The sequence below is a fragment of the Octopus sinensis genome, linkage group LG14 (genome assembly GCF_006345805.1).
Source record: "Octopus sinensis linkage group LG14, ASM634580v1, whole genome shotgun sequence".
NCBI classification, from domain to species: Eukaryota; Metazoa; Mollusca; class Cephalopoda; order Octopoda; family Octopodidae; genus Octopus; species Octopus sinensis.
The window spans coordinates 50,372,635-50,394,462 of NC_043010.1; the positions used below are offsets into that span (position 1 = coordinate 50,372,635).

Here is a 21,828-nt window from a genome sequence, read left to right on the forward strand (position 1 = left end):
ATACTTATATATATATACATACATATATACACATACATACATACACATACATCTATACACATACATAAATGCACATGCATATACATATATATACACATCAATAAATACTTGCCATTACATCTTTAATCAACCAAATATGAACCATTTTGTTGCACAATGCGTCTCCATCTTTCCTTAACTTGAATATACCCTCCTCCAAGAATTGAGGTGGTTTCATGGCAAAGAATTCATCAAGGTATCTTTTTACGGCATCCAAGGAATAGAAATATTTGCCCTTAAGACTATTCTGCAGAGACCTGAATAAGACCTGAATCAGGCATTTGCCATATTCTGAATGCCTTACTTCCCTGGGCATGGACACATTGAAACTCCGACGTCTGGCAGCTGACTTGGCAGACACCCATAAAATTATCAACCATCTTACAAACAATAACTCTGAGCACCTTTTCAAACTCCACCTGTCTAACACCTGTGGACAAATTTACAAAGTCAGAAAACAGCACAGCTCCCATGACTTTCAGAAACATTTTTTCATGCTAAGAGTTGCTGAAGCATGGAACAGACTGCCGGCATCAGTTGTTAGTTGTCAGAGCACTGCATCCTTCAAAACTTCCATGCTTTCTGAGATTCGCCAACACTACACCTGATTTTCTCCCATCCATACACACGCAAGCATGTATCTGACTCATACACCGTTTGCTTTCCAGACATTTGTACATTACTGCACATTTGTACATTACTTTATATGCACTTTTTGACAAGTTGTGGTGCACCCGAGCACTGTATACAATAATTTCATTATATATTATATAAGTGGAAATCTAAAGGAGCAATATCTGGTGAATATGGAACGTGGGGTAACACATCCCAGCTGAGCTGCAGCAATTTTTGTCTGGTTCCCAAAGCATCAACTGCTGAAAATGAACTTTCTCATCTTCCATTTTAAAGGGTTACAGAATTAACACAGGTTATAGGAACATAAACCTTCTTCCACGAAAAGATAGCTTAAACTGTGCTCTAAATGGAGGTGTAGTCAAATCCTATTTTATGGACTCAACGATGTTCTAAAATAAGTTGAAAGGTAAGCTAATATAAATCGGCATGAACTTTCTAGACAACCCAATATATACACATACACACACAGGGGACAAACACTGGCATAAAGATACACACACACATAGATATATACATATATAAATGATGATGATGTATGTATATGTATGTATGTGTGTGTCCTTGTGTCAGTGTTTGTCCTCCACCACTACTTGACAACTGGTGTCGGTGTGTTTACATCTCTGTAACTCAACGATTTTGCAAAAGACAGCGACAGAATAAGTGTCAGACTGAAATAAAATAAGTACTGCGGTTGATTCGTTCAACTAAAATATCTTCAAGGCGGTGCCCCAGCATGGCCGCAGTCTAATGACTGAAACAAGTAAAAGATAAAAGAAAGCTAAGCAAACCTGTTTCAAGAGAATGTCTAACATCATAAGGAAGCAGGGTAGATGCAATTCTGTCTCTCGTTCGAATAAGTCAACAGTCTCATTCATGGTTTTGGACCTCTCAGGACTAAATTGGGGTAAGTATTCTTCGACAGGGGAAGCAGGTGACAGTAGTGACTGAGAGGCCAGGTCTCTTCCAGAGGATGCTTTAGAAGGATCAGAACGATGAAGGAATTCTACACCATTTTTGAACATTTTCAGGAGCAGATGAATCGGAATAATGATGTCCAAGGAAGACAATACCTGTAAAAATTGAAAACAAAAGGAATATCTAAATTCTTGCATTTATATAATTTTTTTTTTTTACCATTTGCATTGCAGAAGCACTTCAGATTTCCACAAGAGTGAAAACACGTAGCGCAGTGGTTAAGCTGTTGCATTTATGATTGCTAGATCATGGATTTAATTCCCAGTATGGGAAGCACATTGTGTTCTTGAGCAAAATACTTCATTCCACATTGCTCCAGTCACCCTTTTGATCAGGAATGTTAGCCTAGTCACCTTGCCAGTTGGGTGGTGTCATTCAAAGGCTAAAATGATGCAAAGTGCATTGTGACTAGCAATGTGTAATAACATCTGATAATCTCAATTCCAGCCGGGAATTAAACTCACAACCTCACAATTGTAAGCTCGATGCTCTAACCACTGAGCCATGCACCTTCACTAGCCCTCAGTAGTAATAATAATCATAATAATAATAATAATAATAATAGTAATCATCACCATCATTGTTTAATGTCCACTTTCCATGCTAGCATGGGCTCAAATTGTCCAACCCATGCTAGTATGGAAAGCAGACGTTAAACGATGATGATGATGATTACTATTATTATTATTATTATTATTGCTGAGGGCTAGTGAAGGTGCATGGCTCAGTGGTTAGAGCGTCGAGCTTACGTAATGATAATGATAATAATAATGATGATGATGATGATGATCCTACCTGAAGCCATTGTAGTGATTGTTCTTGAACATAAGCACTGCCATCATGGAATCTTTCAGACACAAAGTGGTACATACGTTCCAATGTGAATGGTAAAGGGCACATGTCAATGTCAAATGCTTTGCTGTGAAGCAGAAAGGAAAAAAAAAAGAAAGTAAGAAAAAGGTTACTTGTTTTCTGAGTAATGATTGTTGGTAGTCTTCTTTTTTTCTTCATCACCACCTCCACCATTCACCACAACCACCCTCCTCCTCATCATTATCATCATCATATAACATCCAATTTCTATACGGACATAGGTTGGATGGTTTGACAGGATCCACCGTCAGCTTTGGCATGGTTTCTATGTCCTGCTACCCTTCCTAAAGCCGTAGAGTCTTGTCATACTCAATACTGTCAGTATGTAGTTAGAGAGTCTGTCTCTAGCATGAGATCAAAGCTGACATCTCCAAATAGATATAGCATATCAGATTCTGGCTAGTACTGCATTATATATATGTATATATACATGTGTGTTTATGTATATGTTATCTCCCCTACTGTCCCTCTCGCGTCTGACCACTGTCTGAAGTCAGGACGCCATGATAGATCGTTAGCTCCTACATGCATTTTTTTCTCTCCTTTTTTTTCTGTGTATCTTTCAGTCAAAGAGCGTAGGCTCGAAATGTAAAAGACTTGTTCTATTTCTATTCCTGAGCGCCATACTAATACATTTGTTTGTTTGTACTCCACCTGCCTTCGTCTTTTGTTTATTTTCGTAAACCTTCCCGTTATATATATATATATTTTGTGGCGACATTCACCCTGGGCAGGTTGAGTCGGCTTCTTCTATCACCCTCGAGGCAGCCCAAGCACGACGGTCCTGCGCCAGTTCACTGGAGATAGCGAGCCAGTTGGTTGCTTAGCTTGTGCAGCTCACTTTCATTCCAAATGACACATGTTGGATGTTTTCCTGATTGAAGAGTGAGAGAGCTGGAAAGACACCTGCCTCTCTCCTCACAATCACCTAAGTTGCCAAAACTTTGCAAAAGCATAGCACTTGCAACCAAGTAATCTTAAATCATGAATGATGGTTAGTGTGTGGATACATGTGCTTGTGTGTGTGTGGAAACACCAAGTCCAGTGCCCATTAAGCAATCAGCTTCTGTATCAGAACTACCACAATCCTTACTTTTACAGAATATTAACACTCTAGGAATTTAGAAAATAAAAATAGTGGTGCGGACTTACTTTAAAAGGACTTTTAATTCATTCAATTCATCCAAAGGGACTTCAGTACGAATTGCCTCAAGCCAATAGGGCATCACATAATCCCATATCTGTAAACAAAATCAAGATGGTTTCATTTTAAAGTTTGGTGATCTTCTACTCACTAAAACAATGCTCATTCTGATTAACCCTTTCATTATGAACCCAGCTGAAACCAGCTCTGGCTCTGAGTACAGATGTCATGTTTTCATAAGTTTTGAATTAAAATCTTCCACCAAACCTTAGTTACAATTTAATGTTCCTAACACTAGCTGAATGATGACTAAGTTATTTTACTAAATTCTTTGTTATATTTAAAGTAATTGAAAGAAACACAGAGCATCTCAAAATAAATACAGTAACAAAAGGGTTAACAGCAACTCTTTCACTTAACTTTCTCTATTAAGTAATATATCAACATATCATATTCTACCTTTATTGATGCGAGAAATGTCTCTTAAACTCCCACAAGGTTTTTAAAAGTCTCTGGATTATAAATATGTATCTATTATTCCATGTGCATCTTGTATTCTCCTCACTCTCTTCCACACACACACAGAGTTTATAGGAGTTATACAGGGTGTCCCCAAACATTTGACATCATTTCATAGTTTAATAACATAGCCAATTCTCACTCAAATGATCTCAAATTTTAACAAAATGTGTAAAATCTAAGTTTGGATCGAGTATGCCAGTGACAACGACAATGTGCTGTTGAAATGGTCACCACATTCACCCGACTCAACACCATGTGATGTTTTTCTATGGGACTATGTGCAAGAACTGGTCTATATCCCCACTCTTCCTACAAGCCTAGAGGAACTAAAGCAGAAAATCACTGAGGTGCTGGAGATGTTATGCAAGACATGCTACAGTGTATTTGGTAGGAGCTGAACTACTGACTTGAAGCCCTGTGAAGCTTTGTGAAGCTTTGTGAAATCGGTTATAAAATCTACATCCTTCTGAATCTCAAGTTTGAATTTTGATAAATAAATATTTTATTGTTCAACATGAAGCCTAGTTAGTTTCATTTGCTTTTGGACATGTAGTTACTCAGATATTCACATTTCAAATTATGTCGATTTTTGGGGGGACATCCTGTAATTTAGGTTGTGTTCTTGTGAAGCACATCTGCATGTTTTAGAAATCAAATGTAGGTATTGTTTTGAATCTTTGTCTGAAGAATTACAAGTAGGAGATCCTATACATGTTTTTTCTACATGTATACCTTTGTAACTTGTAACGCCTACCCTGTAGTGAAACATGTGTAATATGGAATTAAATATATAATAAATTTCTCTGTCTTTCATTTTGATATATTTATATCTATACACAAACATATATATATGTATATAAACATATATATATGTATGTATGTATGTAATAATAATAAAGGGTAAAATTAATTAATTAATTAATAATTTTACCAAGTAGTTCGGCATGTTAAAAGAAACATTATCAGTAAACAAAAATTTTTATAATTATGAGTATAATTATAATTAGGGTTCAGCAAAAAATTTCCTTCACCACATACCAAAATTTAGAAATAGCAGTCAAAACAGATTTTCTTATGGTAGAGAAATAGCTAGTTTTGACTGCTATTTCTAAATTTCTGTATATGGTGAAACAAATTTTTTGCTGAGCCCTAATTATGATTATACTCATAATTATAAAAATTTATGTATGTATGTATGTATATATAACAAAAAGGAATTAATAAATCCAAGCAGGTATCTAGAAAGCACTCAGTATTAAGCAAACATGATTTTTTCCATTCTTGTTCTTGTTGCTACACCCAATTACTCTACACCATCTTAAGTGAAATGAATTTCAAGGTTGGCTGAGCAGGATTTGAACACAAAATGAAGGGGGGGGGGGCAAAGTCAAATACTGAAAGACATTCAGTAAAGCATCATTAGCTAGCAGTTCAGCCATTCACTAGTATTAAACATATGATAATAAATAATGGAGAAGTACTTGCATAGCAAGTGACCTGATCTGAGATTATGTACTGGAATGAAAACAATTGCAGCATGGAAGGTGTTTATAAGCCATTTAAAATGCACAAAAACCCATTAGATTTACTTCAACATTTAAATTTAATTTGTCAAAATATTTTCATCACTTTGAGACCGAGACCTGTTCACTGACAAAATTCCGTGCTGCATGTGAAAAACAATGAAAACCTAACAAAGAATGAGGTGGATGTTAAAGACATACCTCAAACGTAATAATGTCATAGGGTACTAAGCAAAAAAAGCAGTTCAATCCTTCTTTTATCTGAGTTGTACGTGTTGTTATTGTGTCCCTGAAAATCAAGAAAATGAGAAAAAAAACTTTACAATAACATGTTTACAATAACACCACCATCGTCATCACCACCAAGATTATAGGGGCTTGTCATGAAGCTTTTGCTCTCCTTATAATGTAATCCTTGAGGAAAAGTAAAAGACAGTTCTAGGAACTCTCAAAGGGTTTTTTTTAAGCACATTGAACAACATGAACAGCCAGGGTCAGCTGTTGATGTTGACGATCCACAGCCATCTACATTTGCAAAGTAAACAACCAAATTGTATGTACATATTGGTAAATTTAAAATAATTTAGTTTTTTTCACTATTGCAAAATAATAATAATTATTGAATTTGCTTTTTAAGCTTAAAAAAGGTTTTTATTTTACTATGTCTTATAGCAAACCGCATTCATAAAAAAAGCATCCGCAACATAAGGTAAGCATTGCCAAATTCCCTCTCTCTCTTTCGAAGAGGCACTGAGCACCTACATGCACATAGACACACACGGCAGTAACTTCCGCCTGCCGAATTCAATCACAAAGCTTCAGTCGGCTCGGGGCTTTAGTAGAAGACACCTGCCCAAAGTGTCATGCAGTGGGACTGAACCCGAAACCATGTAGCCAGGAAGCAAGCTCCCTAACCACACAGCCAAATTTAGATTACCTTTTTTTTTTATTGTTCTGTATTAAAAAATAAAAATTATTTGTTTGTAAGCTTAAAATAGGTTTTTATTAACCATGTGTTATTGAAAATGCATTCATAAATAAAGTACAGAACCGGGAATGGTTATTAGTGGTTTAGCCAAGAGACAAGTAAATTCAGCCTAGCCTAGCCTAGAGACAAGTTAATTCAACTTAAGTCGTGTGTTCTGGAACCAATTAACATTGTTAAATATTTCTTATTTAACCAATTAACAATGTAGGGTGAGGTATGTATGTACTGTGCTGTTGCCTACCTGATGGCTGATATCAGTGTTACTCGAGTAATAATTTAGAAAGACTATCTTTGAAAATGCTGTAAGTGAAAACAACTTAACCAGAGGTATATGTATGTATAGTTAATCCAAACATGAAAGCACAAAAAAACAACAAATTGAGGACGTGGAACAAATATAGTATTATTGGACGCTCAGGAAAGAAGGAGGGTTTAACGTTTTGAGCAGAGCTCTTCGTTGGAAACATAGGAGAAGGAAAGATCCAGAGAAGGGAAGAGTGAATGTCTGTGTAGGTGTAAGTGGTGGCGACACAAGTGGAAAAGTGGAAGTAGAAGAAGAAAGGTAAAAGTGGACGAGGAAAAAGTGGAAGAGTCACGGACAAATTTTTTTGATTTCCAATCACGATTACAGTGGCGTACTCCGGAAGAATGGTAACTGTAATCCGTAGGTGTAAAAATCCAGGAATTGGTTATCTAAGGCACTCAGAAGGCTGGGGTCCGTGTGAGCATGCGGTGTATATATGTATGTATGTATGTATGTAGGTAGGTAGGTAGATAGATAGATAAATAGAGATATATATAGATGTGAGTGTGTGTGTGTGTGCACACACAGTTATATGATTGCATTAAAAAAAACCAACTTACCAGTAACCTCCCACTCGAGCATATTCAACAGGATGGGGGAGCAAGCAGGACACTATTACTTCAAAATGAGATTTAGCAACTTTCTGAAGCCATTTTGAAATGTACTGAAAGGAGAATTTAAAAGACAAAAGAAATATTTCAATTATGAAGTAAATCTCAGAGTCATTCATTCATTGTATTTTAAACAACACATGGTGCTACATTAGTGTACAGACTACTGTATATATAAATATATACATATATATATACATATATATATATATACATACATATACATATACATATATATACATATACATATATATATACATATATATACATATATATATATACATATATATACATATATATATACATATATATACATATATATATATATATATACATGTATATATATATATATATATATACATATACGACGGGCTTCTTTCAGTTTCCATCTACCAAATCCACTCACAAGGCTTTGGTCAGCCCGAGGCTATAGTAGAAGACACTTGCCCAAGGTGCCACGCAGTGGGACTGAACCCAGAACCATGTGGTTCGTAAGCAAGCTACTTACCACACAGCCACTCCTACGCCTACATTTTGCCCACATTTTTTCATGAGTTTCAATCACTTTGTTACACTACTTCTTTTGAAATACACTGCCTTTATTTCAGCTAATTTTGAAAATAACAAAGAAGTTATTAAATAATTTTGTCATTATTAAGCTGGTGTTTGGAACATGGTTTTTAATCTAGTTTACTTTAAAACAAGGAATCTATATGCTAGAACCAAGGGCAGTTTCAGCTGGGTTGGTATGCAAAGAGTTGGAAAAAAAAACGTTTCTTCCTACCTCGGGTTTCAAACGTTCAAGAGCACTTCCAGCATTATCTGCAGAAAAATAATTTATAAATTTCTTAAATGCTTAATAATTTGTGACATTTCATTTAACATATTAAACAGTAAACTATAATGAATTTTATACTCTGTCTCAAGAGCAAAACATGTGTATGTGTGTACATCATCATCATCATCATCGTTTAACGTCCGTTTTCCATGCTAGCATGGGTTGGACGGTTCAACTGGGGTCTGGAAAGCCAGGAGGCTGCGCCAGGCCCAGTCTGATCTGGCAGTGTTTCTACAGCTGGATGCCCTTCCTAACGCCAACCACTCCAAGAGTGTAGTGGGTGCTTTTTATGTGCCACCTGCACAGGTGTCAGACGAGGCTGGCAAACGGCCATGATCGGATGGTGCTTTTTACGTGCCACCGGCACGGAGGCTAGTCAGGGCAGCGCTGGCAACAACCACATTCAGACAGTTCTCTTACGTGCCACCGGCACTGGTACCTCAGCAACAATTTCCATACATATAGATTTGCACATATATATATATATATCTCGGAGTGGTTGGCGTTAGGAAGGGCATCCAGCTGTAGAAACACTGCCAGATCTGACTGGCCTGGTGCAGCCTTCAGGCTTGCCAGACCCCAGTTGAACCATCCAACCCATGCTAGCATGGAAAGCGGACGTTAAACGATGATGATGATGATGATGATCTATACATTTATTTATACATACACATATTCAATTCAATTCAATTCAATTTTTATTGGCTCAAAAAGCTAAAAGCTAGGCCATGTAGGAGGACAGGGAGTTATGTACAGGGAGGGTGGTCATACAAAGAGTTCAGGCAATTTCTGGATTTCTGGTCAAGAGAGACTTTAAACCGAGCAGTCGTCAGCATCTTCACTATCTCGTCCGGCAGCTTATTCCACGGATCCGCAACCCGGACGGAGAAAGCCCCTCTCCTTCGATTGAGATGAAATCGTTATAGATAGGGCTTTTCGGAGTGACCCCGCAGCCCACGCTCTGGAGCAGGAGTGAAGAACACATGTACACATATATGACAGGCTTCACCTACCATATTCACTCACAGGGATTTGACTGGTGTGGAGCTATAATTGAAGACACACACCCAAGAAACTGCACAGAGACTGAACCTGAAAGCACATGGTTGGGAAACAAGCATCTTAACCACACAACCATGTCTGTGCCTATAGTTTATAAAACATCACAAAAGACAGAAATATACTAAATACAATAACATACCATCAGTTAAATAGGCTGTGGCATCAAACCACTGGAATAGCATACTTAGGAGACGACCAAGGATTTCCTGTAAAATATGGCAGAAAACAAAAAATTAAAAAAACAAACAAAAGTAAAAGAATAATTAGAGAAATCAAAATGAGTGTAAAATATTTAGCATTCAAATTACTCTGTCATTCATTCATATTGTTTTGGATTAATTATGGTTTATATTGAATAGCTTTGTGACCCTATAATGTGATTGTTGATTTTTAGAATATTAAAGAGTAGGTGTGATAGGCTAGATCTGGGGTGCTGCTTCAAAAAATTGTTAGCCGTTGTTTTAACATTGAATAAAAGGAAAGAAACATATAAAAAGAATATTTATACATAAATTTGATTGGTTTACATTTTAGCCACTGCCGGGTAGCGTGTTTAATTTGTTCACTGAATACCACAGCGAATTCCCCCTTATTTTTCAAAAATACCCTCCTAATACAGCCATTTTGAATATAAAACATGGAGACTATTTGGGTCCAGTTTAAATGTTAAAAGATTAATCAACTGTATTTGACACTTACAATTGAAATGTCTTCTTTGGGTTTGCAAAGTTCAACTAGCAGCCAAATACCGTAGCGGCTCAACAGCTTCCGGTCAGTGCCGCCTTCATCATAGAAGTCGTCTTCCTCGGGAACTTGATAGAAGTGTTCTTCACCCATTTCAACAACTCGTTTTGATTGCAGGGGTTGTGCTTCTTTGAGTAGACTGAAATTATATAAACTCAATAAACCTCACAAATATACAGGGTGTTCATAAATGCTTCCAGTAAAATTTCATTTGTTTGCCTAATTTTTCCAATAAACTCTGCTGAGTTAGCATTGATTTTAATTTTTTTCTGAAGTTTTCAAATTTTAAAGATAATTTCTGGATATCTTGTAATTATAAAAAAAAAAAAGAAAAGAATGGTCTGTTCAGGCTATTGATCTGTAGAGTGAGGTGTCACACTTGAGAACATGACATTTTTGAGTTGTTACTGTTTCCAATTTAACTTTATGCCATTTATTTTTCAGAAAATAATAATGATAGACACTCAGCTTATTCAAGAAATGAAGAGACCTGCAGTAACTGTGGCCTCAATGGCTGAGCAAAGCAATTTAGAGAGAGTTCAGTTTTTAAAAGTTGCCAGATCTTTTGTCTACAAAAGCTTCAAATGGAAAGGTGTCACCAGTATCAAAATGCAAAAAGCATTCCCAACAATCCAATATCATCAGAACACCCAAATTTATTCAAGAAGTTCAGTAGATCATTGATGGAAATCTTACGAAATCCATGAGGCCAATAGCAAAATATCTTCCCGAGTTAAAAGGGACAATCAGAAATGTTGTCCACAAAGACATCTGGTACAAATCTTACATGATGAGGAGAGGTCAATTCATGTCAGGAAAAACTCAGAAGACATAATTTGGCTTTTCTCAGATGAGGAAAACTTTGACCAAGACCAGAAGATTAACAGCTAAGACCAGAAGATTTAAGGCGGCAAGCTGGCAGAAACGTTATCATGCCAGGTGAAATGCTTAGCGGTATTTCGTCTGCTGTTACGTTCTGAGTTTGAATTCCACCAAAGTCAACTTTGCCTTTTATTCTTTCGGGGTCGATAAATTAAGTACCAGTTGCGCACTGGGGTCGATGTAATCGACTTAATCCCTTTGTCTGTCCTTGTTTGTCCCTTCTATGTTTAGCCCCTTCTGGGCAATAAAGAAATAAGAAAATTAACAGAAGAAATGACAGATGATTATGCTCAGATCCTTCTGAAGTTCCAACAATCATGCACACAAGATTTCTGACAACTGTCATGGCTTTTGAAGTTGTCCATAAGGAAAGACATGTGATGCTTCCTCACTTCTTTCCATAAGGCCTTAGAGTTAACTACATTAAGGTCCTGGAAACTGTTGTCAAGCCCTGGATAAATAAAGAATGTATTTCAGCAGGACTCTGCACCATCACATAAGGCTCAAGCAACCTACAAATGACAATTTTCATGACCATATAATCCCTAACACTTAGCCTCCAAACTCACCAGATCTTAGTCCATAGGACTACTATGTGTGGAGTGTTGTTGAGAGAGAAGTCAATTATAACACCAAGGATTCTTTGAAAGCTGCCATACTCGGAGTATTGTCTGATATGAACCAGGACCATTTAATTTGGGAACATAGATGATTCAGATCTCACATACAAGCAGTTACTGATGCTGAAAGTGGTTACATTGAATAAAATTATGAAGAAGATAATCTAGTTTTTTTCATTACTAAAGCTGTTTTTCTGCTGTTGTATGTGTTTTACTAAAAAAACAAATTTGTCCTCAAATACCTTATGTACCCTGATTGATGTACCAAGAACCACATAATGAAGACTACAATGATATATCTGGGTGAACATTATTTAAACAAATCCTTCATTATTTTTTTAAAGATGGTAGGATGTGATTTGAGGTAGTTTTGGCTGTTATTTTGTAACAGGCCCAGCAACAACATCGAGATTTCCCTATATACTCAACATCCAATCGGCCTTTGTTATAATTATGTTTAGAACTACATTATCCAGTGTGTCGTTCTTCCTTCCCTAAACAGCAGGGTATAATTTAAGAGAGATTTAGCTCTGCTATTTCTAGCAAGTGATGTAACCAGATAGAAGCTCCTTCATTGGTTCATTTAGACTATAATGATTTACCTGTGTTGTCAAATCCTGAAACATGTAACTCACCTTACAATAGCATCGATTAAATAACGCTGCATCTCTCGATCACAATGCCAGATTTCTGGAATGCTTTCATGGAAGATATGTCTCTGTCCAGTTTCACTGCTGTGGCGTACCATGTGACAGTTTTGACAGTACCTGATTGGTCGGTTACCATTCTGACTAGCACAGTTGATATTAAAACAGGTACACACGGCAATGGCATTGCTTGAACGGCAATTCTAAAGTGTTAAAAACAGTGGTAAAATATATGCATTAGATAGATTCATTAACTCAATCTATATTCACAATTTCAATCAACATCGTAATTACCTGACATAACATTGGCAGAGGCAGAACTGTATGGATATGGAGCTTGCTTCATAGTCACATGGTTTCAAGGTCTCTTTTCACTACATGTCACTTTGGGCAAGTGTCTTAGGTTAACCAATACCCTGTGAGCAGAATTGGCAGATGTGCTGTCTATCTCAATATGAGATCACCATGCCATGCACATGTGGTTGTGATGCATGTACGTGCTGTACCCTTAGCAGATGGGTAGTCATTATGGGTATATTGGACTTTATATATTTGCACCCAGGTGTCACTCTGACAACATGCACTGCTCTCTCACTCAATAATACTCTTTTACTTGTTTCAGTCATTTGACTGTGGCCATGCTGGAGCACTACCTTTAGTCGAGCAAATCGACCCCAGGACTTATTCTTTGTAAGCCTAGTGCTTATTCTATCAGTCTCTCTTGCCGAACTGCTAAGTTACAGGGATGCAAACACACCAGCATTGGTTGTCAAGCGATGTTGAGGGGACAAACACAGACACACACATACACACACACACACATATATATATATATATATAATATATATATATATACACACACACATATACATGACGGGCTTCTTTCAGTTTCCGTCTACTAAATCCACTCACAAGGCTTTGGTCAGCCCGAGGCTATAGTAGAAGACACTTGCCCAAGGTGCCACGCAGTGGAACTGAACCCGGAACCATGTGGTTCGTAAGCAAGCAACTTACCACACAGCCACTCCTACACCTATGATATTAATAATAATGTAATATGGATAAAATGATAAATGTTTTGGTGCATGACTTTTGGCCTACCCTGTATATGCCACAGAATTAGGGGTTTGAGAAGGACCTTTGATCTTCTTTTGATTTTAAGCATAATATGGTTTAACTGGTTCTGCAAACATTAGACATTAAAAAGACGCTAAAAGAATTTGCCAAAAAATATTAAAAGAATTAAAATGTTTTACCTTGTTCTCGCAGGTCGTTGGTACATGAGACATTGGAAGCAGTATATCAACCATGTACTCATCATGTACTCTCTGAAGTGGTTCTGCACAGTCACTACAGACATATAGTGGGGGTGGTTTGTCCCTTGACTGAATTGCAAGAGCAGGGTTTGGACACATCTGAAATATTGAATGAAGTAAGAAAAAAAAAATAGAAAAAGCGAGAGGTTAATGAAAGATGAAAATATCAAAACAGAGAAAGAAAATGTGAAGGAACTTTTTTTTTTGTTACTATGACTATTGGCACATGGGTATGCAGTTAAGAAACTTGCTTCCAAATACCATGTTCCCATGGGTTCAAACCCATTGTGCAGCACTTTGGGCAAATGTGTGTTCTATTCTGGCTTCAGGCCTATCAAAGCCTTGCAAGTTGATATTGTAAATGGAAACTGAAAGAAGCATGTGTATATATTCTTTTACTCTTTTACTTGTTTCAGTCATTTGATTGTGGCCATGCTGGAGCACTGAAATTAGTCGAACTTATTCTTTGAAAGCCAAATACATATTGCATCGGTCTCTTTTGCCAGACTGCTAAGTCACGGGGATGTAAACACACCAACATAAGTGGTCAAAAATTTATACATACATACACACACACACACACATATATGACAGGCTTCTTTCAGTTTCCATCACACACACACACACACACATACACACACAGACAGACAGATAGATAAATAAATATGTATGCATGAATAAGACACATCAAAAGACTTCATACTATGGCATGGGTTCCTTCTACCAACCAGCACAACTGTACATTATGTAATAAAATGAGCAAACCTTTGGCGTAGCTCAAAAATCATATATGGGCCTCACATTGTATTATCAATGACTCATTTCATGATCAGAATTGATACTGTTACTTGTACCACATGAAAAGCGCTTGTTTTGGTGCCATGTTAAAAGTACCCAGTACACTCAGTGGAGTGGTTGGCACTAGAAAAGGTATCCAGCCACAGAAACCATGCCAGAACAGACAAGGGAGCCTGGTGCAGCTCCTGGCCTCACCAGCTCCGGTCAAATCGTCCAACCCTCATCAGCATGGAAAACAGATGTTAAATGATGATGATGATGATGGTGGTGGTGGTGGTGGTTGTGGTGGTGGTAGTGATGATGATGATGATTATTGTGATGATGATGATGACGACGATGATGATGATTATGGTGATGATGATGATGATGATGGTGGTGGTGCTGATGATGATGGTGGTGATGGTGATGATGGTAGTGGTACATGCAAAAGTAGTCCAGGTTCTGTAGTATTCTGTAAATACAGAAATACATTTATACACACAAAAAAAGTACCCAGCTTTTCATTTGCAAGTGTTATTGTATTAATTCAACTGAAAAGAAAACCAGCTTGGGTCTCGGAGCATTGTGTAAATAGAGAAAAAAATTTGCACACACACACACGAAAAAGCTAAGGAACCCGGATTACTTTTTCATGCACCACCTTGTATAAGGATTTATTTACCTTGACAGCTTGACACTTTCCTGAGTTTACGCAGTTTTCTCGTTGACACAGAACACGTGGCCATGCTGCAAAAAAAACATAGACAAATATACAATTGTGTGAATGTAAAAGAGAATATATGTCCATGTGAATGTGAGTAAGGATGTGCACATGAATGTATATGTGCTTGAATTCACTTATGGGTTTTCTGAACATTTATACGAGGTGCATTCAAGAAGTTTTGAGACTTTTTTAATTGAGTAATTATAACTGTCATGGATTATTATAATTTTAGTATATCCTCATTAATATGCTAAGCTGACCTACCATTTTTTTATTCCATTTTGAAGGTGATGGCTGTAACAGCACTTTTTAACACACCTTAATTGTATGTAAACATGTATGTATGTATGTATGTATGTATGTATGCATGTATGTATGTATGTATGTATGTATGTGTGTGTGTATGTATGTATATATGTATGTATGTATGTATGTATGTATGTGTATGCAGATTTGTATGTTTTATGTATGTATTTTCATGCAAGGCGTAGGAGCTGCTGTGTGGTAAATAGCTTGTTTACCAACCACATGGTTCTGGGTTCAGTCCCACTGCATGGCACCTTGGGCAAGTGTCTTCTACTATAGTCTCGGATCGACCAAAGCCTTGTGATTGGATTTGGTAGATGGAAACTGAAAGAAGCCTGTCGTATATATGTATGTGTGTGTATTTTTTTGTGTGTCTATGTTTGTCCCCCCAACATCGCTTGACAACCAATGCTAGTGTGTTTACGTCACTGTAACTTAGCAGTTCGGTAAAAGAGACCAATAGAATAAGTACTAAGCTTACAAAGAATAAGTACTGGGGTCAATTTGCTCAACTAAATGCAGTGCTCCAGCATGGCCACAGTCAAATGACTGAAACAAGTAAAAGAGTATAGTCGCATATCTAGACATGCTCATATATATTTAAATACTCTCTTTACTCTTTTACTTGTTTCAGTCATTTTGACTGTGGCCATGCTGGAGCACCGCGTTTAGTCAAACAAATCAACCCCAGGATTTATTCTATGTAAGCCCAGTACTTATTCTATCGGTCTCTTTTGTCGAACCACTAAGTTACCAGGACGTAAACACACCACCATCGGTTGTCAAGCAATGTTGTGGGGGACAAACACAGACACACAAACATACACACACACATATACATATATACGATGGGCTTCTTTCAGTTTCCATCTACCAAATCCACTCACAAGGCTTTGGTCGGCCCAAGGCTACAGTAGAAGACACTTGCCCAAGGTGCCACGCAGTGGGACTGAACCCGGAACCATGTGGTTCGTAAGCAAGCTACTTACCACACAGCCACCCCTTCTAGAAAGTTTTACAGATTTTTATTGTTCAAGTGATGGATTGGATCTGTAGTCTTCTAATTAGCTTTCTCCTTTCTGGTTTTGAGAAGCCTAATTTCTCAAGATTGGTATTTAGGCAGTGTGTTACATATTGCTTGTCACAGTTGACTAGTTTGCAGAATGCAGTTGGGATATGAAGACAATATGGAAGTTCACTGGGCCAAAAAAGTTTGGAGTGAAACTGAACAAAAATGCTACAGAAACTTGCAAAGTGCTCTAGGCTACTTATGGATTAACTTATATGAGTCAAGCATCTGTTTTTGCAGGCACAAGAGGTTCAAGGATAGGAGGAAGGTGGTGTGAGACGGAGAGGAGCATCAAATCATCAAGGCTGGTTGAGAAAATTTACAGCTTTCAGGATAAAGACTGTTGTGTCTATAAAGACATGAAGCCTACAATTTAGAGTTGGGGTGGCAACTATCATCATCATCATCATCATCGTTTAACGTCCGTTTTCCATGCTAGCACGGGTTGGACGGTTCAACTGGGGGTCTGGGAAGCCAGAAGGCTGCGCCAGGCCCAGTCTGATCTGGCAGCGTTTCTACGGCTGGATGCCCTTCCTAACGCCAACCACTCCGTGAGTGTAGTGGGTGTTTTTTACGTGCCACCTGCACAGGTGCCAGACGAGGCTGGCAAACGGCTACAATCGGATGGTGCTTTTTACGTGCCACACATGCAAAAATTGTGCATAAAGGACTATTAGTTGGCCAGGGCTCTTTCACTCAAGTCAGTGACAATTCAACAGTTCACAATTCTATCCTATTAATCAACTACTTGACAGAAGATGAAGATGATGATGATGATGATGATGACTATGGCATGGGTTCCTTTTACCAGCCAACACAACTGTGCATTATGTAATAAAATGAGCAAACCTTTGGCGTAGCTCAGTAGTTACATAAGGGCCTCACATTGCATTATCAATGACTCATTCGTTGTTGCATTTTCTACCTTGGCTAAACAGCAAAAAAATGATTCTTTTAAAAACTGAATGTTCAGGGAGTACAAAGCTGGCATACTGGCATATTACAATCATTGCATTGTGCACTATGGTAAGGTACGTAACTCTTCTTGTTTCAATCATCTAGCTACTAGCAGATTCAACTCTCACTTCAAAGTACTGTATTTAGCAAAAGATCATATATCCAATTGCTATATCAGTTGTTCATATAGTGATACAAGTCTCCTTCCCCCACTTCATTTAGGAACAGAAACCATTTTGATTGTGTTAATATGGAAAGAATGGAGGCGCAATGGCCCAGTGGTTAGGGCAGCGGACTCGCGGTCATAGGATCGCGGTTTCGATTCCCAGACCGGGCGTTGTGAGTGTTTATTGAGCGAAAACACCTAAAGCTCCACGAGGCTCCGGCAGGGATGGTGGTGATCCCTGTTGTACTCTTTCACCACAACTTTCTCTCACTCTTACTTCCTGTTTCTGTTGTACCTGTATTTCAAAGGGCCGGCCTTGTCACTCTCTGTGTTACGCTGAATATCCCCGAGAACTACGTTAAGGGTACACGTGTCTGTGGAGTGCTCAGCCACTTACACGTTAATTTCACGAGCAGGCTGTTCCGTTGATCAGATCAACCGGAACCCTCGTCGTCATAACCGACGGAGTGCTTCCAAATGGAAATAATAGACCGACACGAAACAATAAACATATAGCTACTTACGTTGATATTTGTAGTGAATTCCACGTCTTTCTGAATGTGATGGGTTTAATTGGGGCCAGTAGTAGAACAGTAAATTAGCAGCTGGGGCCCTTGCAGAAGGGGGTCCATATGCAATAACACTGAGCAGGTCCTAGACGAAATTTAAAGAAAACCATTATGAAGAAGGGCTCTGAAAATATAATTCTTGAAACAAAGATGGGGAGAATGATAGAGGGGAGAGTGATAGAGGGGAGAGTGATAGAGGGGAGAGTGATAGAGGGGAGAGTGGTTCATGTACATGCTCATAGATCAAATAAAAACCTCAATAGGACCTAAATGAATATATATATATATATATATATATATATATATATATTATTATTATTATTATTATTATTATTATTATTATTATTAATAATAATAATAATAATAATAATAATAATAATAATATGACAACAAAAGAATGAATGAGACCTCGAAATTATGTAAATGGAGGAATTTATCTATAAATATAATATGTGACAATGAGTTGGTTGCCATAATAAAACTCAGAGTTTCAGATGCCGGGGCTGAAGTCTGCTCTGGCATCTCATCAGTTATTACACTCCTTTGTAATGGTTTACTATGTGGACTGATAGTCAAGTGCATACAAAGAGCTTATTTTGATAGACTCATTATTCTCTGAATACATATATTATACTAATCTCTTTATTGCGTACAGGGGGCTAAACATAGAGGGAACAAACAAGGACAGACAAAGGGATTAAATCAATTACATCGACCCCAGTGTGTAAATGGTACTTATTTAATCAGCGTAGGAGTGGCTGTGTGGTAAGTAGCTTGCTTACGAACTACATGGTTCTGGGTTCAGTCCCACTGTTGGTGTTCAGAAGAGCATCCAGCTGTAAAAACCTTGCCAAAACTGACCTCACCTGTGCTTGTACCACGTTAAAAGCACTAAGTCCACTTTGCTGAATGGCTGGTGTTAGGAAGAACATCCAGCTGTAAAAATCCTGCCAAAAGTTACAGAAGTCTGGCACAGGCTTCTGCCTGGCTAGCTCTGGTCAGATTGTCCCACCCATGCTAGCATGGAAGGTGGATGTTAAATGACAATGATGATTATAATTAATTTCAAGTGCAAGTCTGTCAATACAATGCAACATAAAAATAACTATATCTATATATATAATACGTATTGTTATCTTTTTGGTTGTTTGTGTGTGTTTCTATATGTCTTTCAACATATAGACAATGCAACGCAGACTTTAAAAAAAAGACTTTTGCTATAATGACAGGTTATTGTTGTTGTTGGCAGAGAAACACAGTGAAAGAGACAACCCTAACCTTAAAACCAGTACAAACACACAAACGATGTCATAAATAACAGTGACAAATGAAAAATACACTGCCGATAGTTGTTATTGACAAACAACGGCAGTAATTTTATTCAGCTGAATACACGTCATTGATTGGTTGAAATTACCAAAATACGACAACTTTAACGTGAAATAACTTCATAAATATAAGTTTTTCTCAAAAATGCTATGAGAAAAACATATTTTATATGACACATTCTACCAGTGTCCGAAATTTGAAAGTGTTTAGTTACAAAAAATTATTTTTTAAATCTGTCAGTCGAAAGGTAAAAATCCTTAAAATTTCTTTCAAGAAAAAAAGAAAAACAGGTTGTTGTTGTTGAGCATATCAATGCAATCATTGTAGTATGCTTCTGCTGAAGGATCTGTTTCATCTTGACAAGGTTGCTATTTGGCAGCATAGTGACAGGTACAGAGTTGTACATATTAGTTATGAAAAACAGTGGAGTTAATTATCGGAATTATACTCACCTTAACTACTTCTCTTTTCATACTCATAAAGAATTCCAGAATTTGAGAATGAAACACTGGATTAGAAAGAAATATTAAAAGTGAAAATAACATATAAGCACATAAAAACAATAAATACAAATCTTTAACATTTTGTTACCAGTCACCATAATGTACCCCTCAACTAGTATTTTTGTGGTAATAATAAAGAAAACATTATCATGATAAATGTTGATTACACAGATCCCAATCAATACTGGGACCTATGTAATCAACCAATCCCTTACCCTCAAAACTACCGGCCTTGTGCCTTCAGTAGAAAGGATTATCATCATCATCACTATCATCATCATGATCATCATCATCAATCATCATCAATCATCATATTTACTTGGTGACCCTGTCAGTGCAGGGAACACTTAAAAAGCATCCAGTACACACTGTAAAGGGGTTAGAGTTTGGAAGGGAACCCAGCTGTACAGACCTTGCCAAAACTGACCACACCTGTGCTTGTGGCATGTAAAAAGCACTCAGTCCATTCTGCTGGGTGGTTGGTGTTAGGAAGGGGATTCAGCAGTAAAAGTCCTGCCAAAACAGACGCAGAAGTCTGGTGCAGGCCTCTTCCTGGCCAGCTCCTGTAAAACCGTCTCACTCATACCAGCATAAAAGACGAATGTCAAACAATGAAAATGATGATGATACATCTACATACATAAATTTTATAATTATAAGCATAATTATAATTAGGGTTCAGCAAAATTGCTTCACCATATACCGAAATTTAGAAATACTATTCTACTACCATATCTCCCAGACAACAATACTCCCAACTCATGCAGGCAAAGAGAAAAAAGGGGACATAAACACACCAACATCGGTTGTCAAGTGATTGTGGAGGGACCTCTTTGCCTGTATGAGTTGGGAGTATTGCTGTCTGGGAAATATCTTATGGTAGTAGAATAGTATTTTAACTGCTATTTCTAAATTTCGGTATGTGGTGAAGCAAATTTTATTGAACCCTAATTATAATTATGCTTATAATTATAAAATTTTTGTATAAGTTTACTGATAATGGTTCTTTTAACATAGCAAACTACTTGGTAAAATTATTAATTATAAATTGATTTATTAATTTTACCCCTTATTATCATTGATAATATCAGCACAAATGTTCAAGTAATGTAAATCCTTGAGTATAGTCCACCCTTGAGTATAATACGCAGGGGATTTTTAGGGGGCTGTACCACTGAAAAACCTAAACCGTGTGTATATTACACACCCCTTCTCTAAATTGAGTCAAAGAGGTCTATATAACGTCCTTGGTTTGTAAAACTGTATACGGTAACGTCCTTTATTATTATTGTATATATAACATAATGCAAACGTGTAGCTTTTTTGTGCATTTTGTTTGCAGAAAATAAAGAAATAACAGTAATAACGTTTAATAAATGTTGCTTACTGCAAGTTATGGATGATTCTTTTATGACTTCATTGCTTTCAGGCTTAGCTTAAGGTATTTACGCGCCTGACATCACAAAATGCGTCTGAATAAACATTGCTGGACAGCAAATAGAGACTTGGACATCATCATCATTGTTTAACGTCCGTTTTCCATGCTAGCATGGGTTGGACGGTTCAACTGGGGTCTGGGAAGCCAGAAGGCTGCACCAGGCCCAGTTTGATCTGGCAGTGTTTCTACAGCTGGATGCCCTTCCTAACGCCAAACACTCCATGAGTGTAGTGGGTGCTTTTTACATGCCACCTACACAGGTGCCA

At 37.4% G+C, this 21,828-nt stretch overlaps 1 protein-coding gene across 1 annotated transcript in view; it reads right to left on the reverse strand.

Annotated features, from left to right (window-relative positions):
• Positions 1-21,828, reverse strand: part of LOC115218894 (protein unc-79 homolog) — a 143,443-nt gene that overhangs the window by 110,363 nt on the left and 11,252 nt on the right. The window contains 13 exon segments of the mRNA XM_029788893.2: positions 1,464-1,745; positions 2,446-2,569; positions 3,676-3,764; positions 5,914-6,001; positions 7,565-7,668; positions 8,400-8,437; positions 9,655-9,721; positions 10,215-10,398; positions 12,397-12,611; positions 13,665-13,823; positions 15,184-15,248; positions 18,248-18,377; positions 20,074-20,129. Of these exon segments, the coding sequence (XP_029644753.1) occupies positions 1,464-1,745; positions 2,446-2,569; positions 3,676-3,764; positions 5,914-6,001; positions 7,565-7,668; positions 8,400-8,437; positions 9,655-9,721; positions 10,215-10,398; positions 12,397-12,611; positions 13,665-13,823; positions 15,184-15,248; positions 18,248-18,377; positions 20,074-20,129 (1,601 nt within the window).